This window comes from Ictalurus furcatus, chromosome 3 (genome assembly GCF_023375685.1).
Source record: "Ictalurus furcatus strain D&B chromosome 3, Billie_1.0, whole genome shotgun sequence".
Taxonomy (NCBI): domain Eukaryota; kingdom Metazoa; phylum Chordata; class Actinopteri; order Siluriformes; family Ictaluridae; genus Ictalurus; species Ictalurus furcatus.
The window spans coordinates 12,761,416-12,771,142 of NC_071257.1; the positions used below are offsets into that span (position 1 = coordinate 12,761,416).

General features: G+C 39.5%; 1 protein-coding gene across 1 annotated transcript in view; it reads right to left on the reverse strand.

Moving 5' to 3' along the window:
• ttc7a (tetratricopeptide repeat domain 7A) overlaps nucleotides 1–6,360 on the reverse strand; it is a 38,535-nt gene extending 32,175 nt beyond the window's left edge. The window contains exon 1 of the mRNA XM_053620813.1: nucleotides 6,087–6,360. Coding sequence (XP_053476788.1) covers nucleotides 6,087–6,216 — 130 coding nt within the window. The 5' untranslated portion in view covers nucleotides 6,217–6,360. The remainder of the gene's footprint in view (nucleotides 1–6,086) is intronic.
• Between the last annotated feature and the right edge of the window lie 3,367 nt (nucleotides 6,361–9,727).

Here is a 9,727-nt window from a genome sequence, read left to right on the forward strand (position 1 = left end):
GCACCTACAATGGGCAGATGAGCATCAGAACTGGACCATGGAGCAATGGAAGAAGGTGGCCTGGTCTAATAAATCACGATTTCTTTTACATCATGTGGACGGCCGGGTGTGTGTGTATGTCACTTACCTGGAGAAGAGATGACATCAGGATGCACTATGGGAAAAAGGCAAGCCGGTGGAGGCAGTGTGATGCTCTGGGCAATGTGCTGCTGGGAAACCTTGGGTCCTGGCATTTATGTGGCTGTTACTTTGACACATATCACCTAAACATTGTTGCAGACCAAGTACACCGCTTCATGACAACAGCAGTGGCCTATTTCAGCAGAATAATGCGCCCTGTCAAACTGCAAAAATTGTTCAGGAATGATTTGAGGAACAAAGAGCTCAAGGTGTTGACTTGGCCTCCAGATTCTTCAAATCTGTTGGACAAACAAGATCCATGAAGTCCCCACCTCGCAGGATTTAAATGATCTGCTGCTAAAGTCTTGGTGCCAGATACCACAGCACACCTTCAGAGGTCTTGTGGAGTCCATCTCTCGATGAAGCAGAACTGTTTCGGTGGTACAAGGGGGACCTATATAATATTAGGCAGGTGGTTTTAATGTTATGTTATATATATAAAATTATATATTTTCAATCATAAAAATACCTAATAATGGAAGATACAATAATGGCCCAATTGAAGGCTAAAACATTTTAATGCTGCGCTCTAATGCTGTATCTTCCTGCCACAATACAGTACCAACACGCACGTGATTTCTTACTGTGGCAATCTTCATTATTTTTAAAAGCTTAAAGTATCAGACTTAAGAAATCCAATCCTAAATCAGCACCACTTTGTTATTGCAGAGACAAGTAGTCACAGGTCTGCAATGTATGTTTGAGCTCCACCCAAACAACTCAGATAGAAAACACATTGGCCATTAAGTTGCTTTGCTTTCTTCCAAGATATCTTGGGGCTGAGAGTCTGCTAAAGTTCTAATGACATTTAATGACTTCAGTTGTGTTTGTTTTGGCACAATTACAAAGTTAAACCACAAGATATTCTGAAATGTTCGTTTTCCTTTTGTAGAGATCTTGTATACATATTGCGTTTCCTGTTTGGTCCGGGTTCTTACACCTCTCCACTGAAGACTGGTATGTCCGACAATACAGACAGTGCATGATGTTGTATATCAAGTTAATATCACCTCAAACATTTTCCAATAGTTTCATAGACATTAACACTTGAGAAGCAGAGCAAAAAAATTATACACAAAAAAACCAGATAATAGTATTTGGTAATTTAATAAAAGTCTAGGTGACTTGTAATGTTTGAAGTTGAGTGGTGAAAGATCTTCAAGATTATAACACATTTACAGTTGCAATCAAAATGATTCAGCCCCCATTGCAAATTAGGTTTTTGTCAAAATGTACAGACTTTCAGCTGTTTGCAATGAACAAATCAAACAAAAGCAATTGAAATAGTTCAACACAATGAACGCTTCAAGTGGTTTCCCCAAATTCAACTGAAAATGCAACTTATAATGATTTCTCCAGTTTCAAAATTATTCAACCCCCTGAATAGAATCCCTCACAACAGCACAAATATACAAAACAGGAGTTGTTTCAAGCACACCTGATGCAACTAATCAATGGCTTCATTAGTTGCACCAGGTGTGCTTGAGCTGGAACACATGAAATACCTGAACTGGCTAGGGGCAGCAAGACTTGGTGGCAACAGGCACTGAGGTTTCAGTGAGCACAGTAAGGCTCGTACTAAACACAGAAGGTTTCCATGCCAGAACTCCAAGATGTACACCACTACAGACCCAAAAGCATAAGAAAATTTGACTCAAAATAATATAAATAAGCCACATAAGTTTTGGGATTCTGTTCTGGGGAGAGATGAAACAAAACATTTCAGCACAATGGATCAGCGGTATGTCTGGAGGAAGAAGAATGAAGAAAGAACACTCTGTCCACAGTCAAGCATGGTGGTGGCTCGGTGATGCTCTGGGGCTGCTTTGCATCCTCTGCCACTGGAAACCTGCAGCGTGTGGAAGGCAAGATGGATTCATTGAAGTATCAGGAAATCCTATTAGAAAACATCATGCCATCTGTGAGGAAGCTGAAGCTTGGACATCATTGGACCTTCCAACAGGGCAATGATCCCAAGCATACCTCAAATTCCACCAAGGCTTTGTTGCAGAGAAAGTCCTGGAAGATTTTACAGGGCCATCACAGTCACCTGACTTGAACCCCATAGAAAATCTCTGGTGGGATTTGAAGAAGGCGTTTGCAGCACGCAAACCCAAGCATATTACTGAACTGGAGGCCATTGCTCATGAGGAATGGGATAAGATTCCTCAGGAAGCTGGTGTCTGGCTGTGCATCTCGTTAGCAGCAGGTCATAACAACAAAAGGGTGCTCTACTAAGTATTGAAGATGCTTGCCATGAAGGGGTTGAATAATTTTGAAACTGGAGAAATCAGTTGCATTTTCAGTTGAATTTGAGGAAACCCTTTGAAGCATTCATTGTGTTGAACTATTTCAATTGCTTTTGTTTGATTTGTTCATTACAAACAGCTGAAAGTCTGTAAATTTTGACAATAAACCTGATTTCCAACAGGGGTTGAATAATTTTGATTGCAACTGTATATTACATTTACATTTACAGCATTTGGAGATGCCTTTATCCAGACCAACTTACAGAAGATGAGTTAACTGCATACAATAAAAGTAGGATAGAACTCCTTAGATCACTTCATAAACCATCAGCTTACTCACCCTCTAAGTGTATGAAACTCCTGAAGATTTCATTAATTACTTGGAGATTTAATCAACACATGTCCAACTGCCTAGACTTACTACTAATTGACCCTCTCAAGTATAGTAATCAGATTCCAAGATCATGTACTGCATCAGAACACTGGTCACTAACCCACCTCATGGACATATACAGTGGTGCTTGAAAGTTTATGAACCCTTTAGAATTTTCTGTATATCTGCATACAAATGACCCAAAACAAAAGTAGACAAAAATAACCCAATTGAACAAATGAGACAAAAAATATTATACTTGGTCCTTTATTTATTGAAGAAAATGATACAATGAAAATGAAACAAAACAGGCCCAGACAGGCCCTTGATATCTGTGAGTGGCAAAAGTATGTGAACCTCTAAGATTAGCAGTTAATCTGAAGGTGAAACTAGAGTCACGTGTTTTCAATCAATGGGATGACAATCAGACATGAGTGAGCGCCCTGTTTTATTTAAAGAAAGGGACCTACAAGTCTGATCTTGTTTGTGGAACTGTATCATAGCACAAACAATGGAGATTTTTTGGGAAACTCAGAAAAAGAGTTGTTGATGCTCATCAAGCTGGAAAAGGTTACAAAACCATCTCTAAAAAGTTTGGACTCCACCAATCTACAGTCAGACAGATTGTGTACAAATTCAAGGAAATTCAAGACCATTGTTTCCCTCCGTGGGAGTGGTCGATCAACAAAGATCAATCCAAGAGCAAGACCTATAATAGTCTGCAAGGTCACAAAGCAACCCAGGGTAAATTGTAAGTAACTAAAGGCCTCTTTCACATTGGTTAATGCTAATGCTCACGAGTCCACCATCAGGAGAACAGTGAACAACAATGGTGTGCATGGCAGGGTTGCAAGGAGAAAGCCACTGCTCTCCAAAATGAACACTGCTGCCATTCTGCAGTTTGCTAAAAATCATGTGGACAAGCAAGAAGGCTCTTGGAAAAAATTTTCATGGACAGATGAGACCAAAATATTTTTTTTTGGTTTAAATGAGAAGCGTATGTTTGGAGAAAGGAAAACACTGCATTCCAGAATAAGAACCTTTTCCATTTGTGAAACATGGTGGTGGTGGTATCGTGGTTAGAGCCTGTTTTGCTGCATCTGGGCCAGGATAGCTTATCGTTGATGGAGCAATGAATTCTGAATTATACCAGCGAATTCTAAAGGAAAATGTCAGGATATCTGTTCATGATCTGAATCTCAAGAGAAAATGGGTAATGCAGTAAGACAATGACCCTAAGCACAAGTCGTTCTACCAAAGAATGGTTAAAGAAGAATAAAGTTAATGTTTTGGAATGGCCAAGTCAAAGTCCTGACCTTAATTCAATAGAAATGTGTGGAAGGACCTGAAGCAAGCAGTTCATGTAAGGAAACCCACCAACATCCCAGAGTTGAAGCTGTTCTGTACTGAGGAATGGGCTAAAATTCCTCCAAGCCGATGTGCACGACTGATCAACAGTTACCAGAAATGTTTAGTTACAGTTACTGCTGCACAAGCGGGTCACACCAGATACTGAAAGCAAAGGTTCGCGTACTTTTGCCACTCACAGATATGTAATATTGAATTATTTTCCTCAATAATGAAATGACCAGGTATAATATTTTTGTCTCATTTGTTTAATTGGGTTCTCTTTATCTACATTTAGGACGTTTGTGAAAATCTGATTATGTTTTAGGTCATATTTATGCAGAAATGTAGAAAATTCGAACCCAAACTTTCAAGCACCACTGTATTATACACCACAGCTGTAGTGTGGTGGAACTTATCACACAGCACTGCATGTACGTTGTGGGTTTTGCTCTACAATTCACTGTTTGGAATAACAACAGGTATCACACTGCTGAGGCTAATCATGCTAGCTTTGTTTACTTTAGCAAGGTGAATTGGTCATGTGCATGCTTGTATGTTGTGCATATATTCAGCACTTTGTAGGAACCATACTGTATATCCCCACAACAACATTAGTATAGGAAAAATATGACAAAAAGTGGAAAAGAAAAAACAAAAACCTACAACTACCCTTAACTGAAGTAATAACAGTACCATATTTATCTACAGTAATACTCAAGTTATTGGAAATACTTCACCAAGATAGTAATGCAAGTATTTTAGCGCTTTGTGAAGGATCAAATGTTCCCATAACTATACAAATATGTAAAAGTTTTGAAACTGTGAGGACATTTGGCTGATCTCCATGAAGAAACGCAGCTTTAAAAACGCTTCACTCTGGAACACTTTCCATAATGACCAACTGTTAACTAGTAATCAGATCATACTTGTGTTATCAGTTGCATTGTGCGTTACACATACAGTGAAGAATGTTTATTAAAGAATTAAACAAAAGCAGAACAAGAAAAAGCAAAAGAGGTGACTAAATTCAACTCTGTGCAATGTGTGTGTGTTTTTGGATTTCTAAAGGACACCCAACTGCCACAAACGTGCAGAGCTTGCAGAGCTCGTTTTGCGAAATTGTTAGGAAACTGTAAGTTACATGACTTGCCTTCTAAAGTAATTTGGATAATCAGGCAAGTCTTTTTTTTTCTATCGAAAATGGCATTCGTGTTGTTATATTCTTATTATGTTGTTAAAAAGGCATAATGTAGGCTACTTTTGCTAGTACAGTAAGTGTTCTGAGCAAAATGTCTGTTGTAAGGTTGAGCACACATTATGAAGCTTAACACATCCGGAATGTGCAGTTGACTCCTCCAGTCCTCCCACAGCATCACTGAAATGGATTCAGGGTACTCGTTGGACCCTGGTCATCATTACTTATGCTAATAGCTCTAGGTCTATGACGGCATTCAACACTACTGTGTTGTGTCAAGTTAAGCACTTGGCACTGTTCTGTCTATATGTTCTGCCACCTTTTCCATTTCTGTGCAGTTGCTGGATCACCTCTCACTCAGTGTTCCAGTACATCATGTTGTGTGTGTGTGTGTGTGTGTGTGTGTGTGTGTGTGTGTGTGTGTCCTGTGAAAACTGAGAAGTTTCAAATATCACATAAATGCCTGTTCACTGTTTAGACACATCACAAGAAGCAACATACACCAGTAAAAGTATTTATGCATCACTTTTACCTACTTAAACGAAGTTATAAAAACACAGCATACTTCTGACACTCGCACTTGTGACACAGGGAACTGGAAAGTTGAAGCAAGTGCGGCTGACAGGAGTTTCCTAACAATACAGTACAAAGTTCACACGGAAGAATGATAAAAAAAAACAAAAAAACAGCGCAACACTGTGGCACAAATGACAGCTTCACATCTCTGTCCATCACTTACCTTCCTCATGGAAGCGAGCGGCTGCAAGTTGATCCACCAGAGTCGGGATCCTGTCCCATTGGCACTCGGCCCGGCAGCGATCGATCTCCGCTTCCAGGCGGCTCAGAGACAGGGAGAGCCGCGCAGACATCCCACCGAGCTCCCGCGGTCCCTCCGACACCCGCGGTCTGACTGCACACTGTCACACGGCACAGCGCGGTGAGCACTGAGCATGCGCACTGCCGCACGAGCGCACTGCACACTGTCACAAGCGCGGCGAGCGACTACTGAGCATGCGCACTGCGCAGCAAACGTCCGCTACACTACAGTTACGAGTTTTGAATTCGCTCCTTCGGGACAATGTTCTCTAGTACATTTCTCAGCAAAACTATCATTCTGATTCATATAGACTCTCTCTCTCTCTCTCTCTCTCTCTCTCTCTCTCTCTCTCTCTCTCTCTCTCTATATATATATATATATATATATATTCCCCTTCAGTTTAGCCTTATAACTAAAATTTAATGAAACAGTAAAGGCATTCAACTTCGTAGGCTCCGCAGTGGCGAATATTAACATCCTGCTGGAAAGGAAAAATAAAAAACCAAAACAATAGAAACGATCACAGAAATTCTAATTGTTCCACTACAGCAAAACCTAACGAGCTAACCAGTAAAACCATTACCATTATTCGTCCTTAATGGTACCCGCTACACATAACATGCCAGCAACAGAAGGCAACAAATTACCAGTAGAGACCCACAGGGACCATTACTGTTTCCATTAAAACCAGTATAATTCCCATTATAACAATTAAAACCATTACACATTCTATGAGTGTGGCACTTTATAACACACTCGCTAGTCATACTGATTAAAACCCCCATTTATATGCTGTTACACTGGAGCAGATTGGGGAATGTTGTCACACTTTTCACTCTTTCGTATATTTCCTGAGTGTAATAAATTACAATGGAGTAAATTCATCCATCCATCCAACCATCTTCCACACTGTGGGAGAGCAAGGAACCTATCCCAGGGAACTCAGGGCACAGGGCAGGGGACACAATGGACAACCTATTGTAGGTTGCACAACTGCACACACGCTCACACATCTATTCACAATCAGCAATCATACAACGCATGTCTTTGGAGTCTGGGAGGAAACTGGAGTACCCAGAGGAAACCCTTGAAGCAAGGGGAGAACATGCAAACTCTGCACACATAGGGCTAAGGTGGGATTTGAACCGCCAACCCAGGAACCACAAGAGAAACTTGCTAACCACTAAGCCATCTGCCAAGAGGTGGTAAAAGCATTATGTTTTTGGGGTGGTGGTGCATCCATCTGAGATTCTCATTAATGACAATCTCAACAAGTTCTTGAATATTTGCAGGACTTATATGGAACTGCATCATTGTAACCAGAAGATGAATTGATTCATTTTTGGAACTGGTCCAGACGGGGTCAAGGTCACACAAAGGTCAAATGTCCAAAAGGATTAGATGGGGAATCCCCATAAATGTCGAGTTGTACCTGTTTACATTTCAAATTCAAAACCAAGACCAACCTTATTCAAAGAACCAATGGGGACAGATCTGATAAGGATGAGTGACATAATGATTTTGAGCAAGTTCTATGTGTCAGTTTATATAATGTAACAAGGCATGTTGTCATATGTGATACATACGACAACTTACTCCAAAGCCTTTTTGATAACTTGCTCTGAACTGACATGGACGTTAATGCTGGCTATATCTCAAGGCTAATGTAACATACAGCAGGATGGTAGCTAAAGTATCGAAAGACACTTTATTCTGTCTTCTACTCATTGTAAATATACAATTTTGAGCATTCAGACATAAAGTTAGTGCCTAATTGTGACAACTTCCCCTTTCCAAAGGACAGCTTACTTTGCTCTCCACTACATTTACTGGCCACTTTATTAGGTACACCCATATACTTGCTCATTCATGCAGTTTCCAATTCAGCCAATCATGTGCCATCAAATCATGCCAATATATGTCAAGAGCTTCAGTTACTGTTCATATCAAACATCAGAAAGGGAAGAAATGTGATCTCAGTGACAGTGGCACGGATGGCCAGTATAGTATACAATACATAGTATTTCATAACAAATGTCTATTCACTGCCACTGCAATATTAGCTAGTCATCAACAATCTAAACATTCCATTCTTCTTCTTTTTCATTTTCCTTCCATGATAAAACACTCATGAAGAATGCTGGACGTGTGCGTTTCTTGAAAATGTTACCCAGGTGTTTCCATCAGACACGGAATTAAAAAAAAAAAAACATGATATCATATGCCAATTTGAAGTGAGGCTTTATAGTCTACCAGTGGTGGTGGAATCACACTCTGTTGGATGACTTTATTGTTTGCATTCCAACAGGGTAGTGGGGTTGAAATTATGCGACTCCTAACATCTACATTTTTGAGAAACTGAAAGCACACATAATGTTCATAATTTAATGTTCAGAGAAAAACAATATTTAAACATTCTCAATATCAGTGTAAAGTATATAAAGTGTTTAGAGCTTCTCAAAGTTGTAGGGGCGCTTACAACTCGCACAATATGCTTTTACTTTTGCAAGGATATACAGAGGTGCTTGAGAAATTGTAAACCCTTTAGAATTTTATATATTTCTGCATAAATAAAACATCAGATTCATCTTTCTTTCTTTGTTTTTTCTTTCTTTTAGCAGTCCTAAAAGTAGATAAAGAGAGCCCAGTTAAACAAATGAGACAAAAATATTATACTTGCTCATTTATTTATTGAGGAAAATGATCCAATATTACATATCTGTGAGTGGCAAGTATGTGAACCTTTGCTTTCAGTATCTGATGTGACCCCCTTGTGCAGCAATAACTGCAATTAAACATTTCCAGTATCCGTTGATCAGTCCTGCACATCGGCTTGGAGGAATTTTAACCCATTCCTCAGTACAGAACAGCTTCCAGTTTGGGATTTTGTTGGGTTTCCCACATGACCTCCTTGCGTCAGGTCCTTCCACAATATTTGTATTGGATTAAGGTCAGGACTTTGACTTGAGCATTCCAAAACATTAAGTTTATTCTTCTTTAACTATTCTTTGGTAGAACGACTTGTGTGTTAAGGGTTATTATCTTACTGCATGACCCATTTTCTCTTAAGATTCAGTTCATGACCAGATATTTTCCTTCAGAATTTGCTGGTATACTTCAAAATACATTGTTCCATCAATGATGGTAAGTTGTCCTGGCCCAGATGCAGTAAAACAGGCCCAAACCACGATACTACTACCACCACCATGTTTCACAAATGGTATACGATTCTTATGCTGGAATGCTGGAGTGTTTTCCTTTCTCCAAACATAACACCTCTCATTTAAACCAAAAACTTCTATTTTGGTCTCGTCCGTCCACAAAACATTTCTAATAGCCTTTGACAGATCTCTGTTCTTTAAATGAAACAGGGCGCTCACTCTCATTGACTGAAAACATCTGACTCTAATTTCACCTTCAAATTAACTGCTAATCTCAGCTATGTAATATCGGATAGTTTTCCTCAATAAATAAATGACCAAGTATAATATTTTTGTCTCATTTGTTTAACGGGGTTCTCTTTGTTTACTTTTAGGACTTGTGTGCAAATCCAATGACGTTTT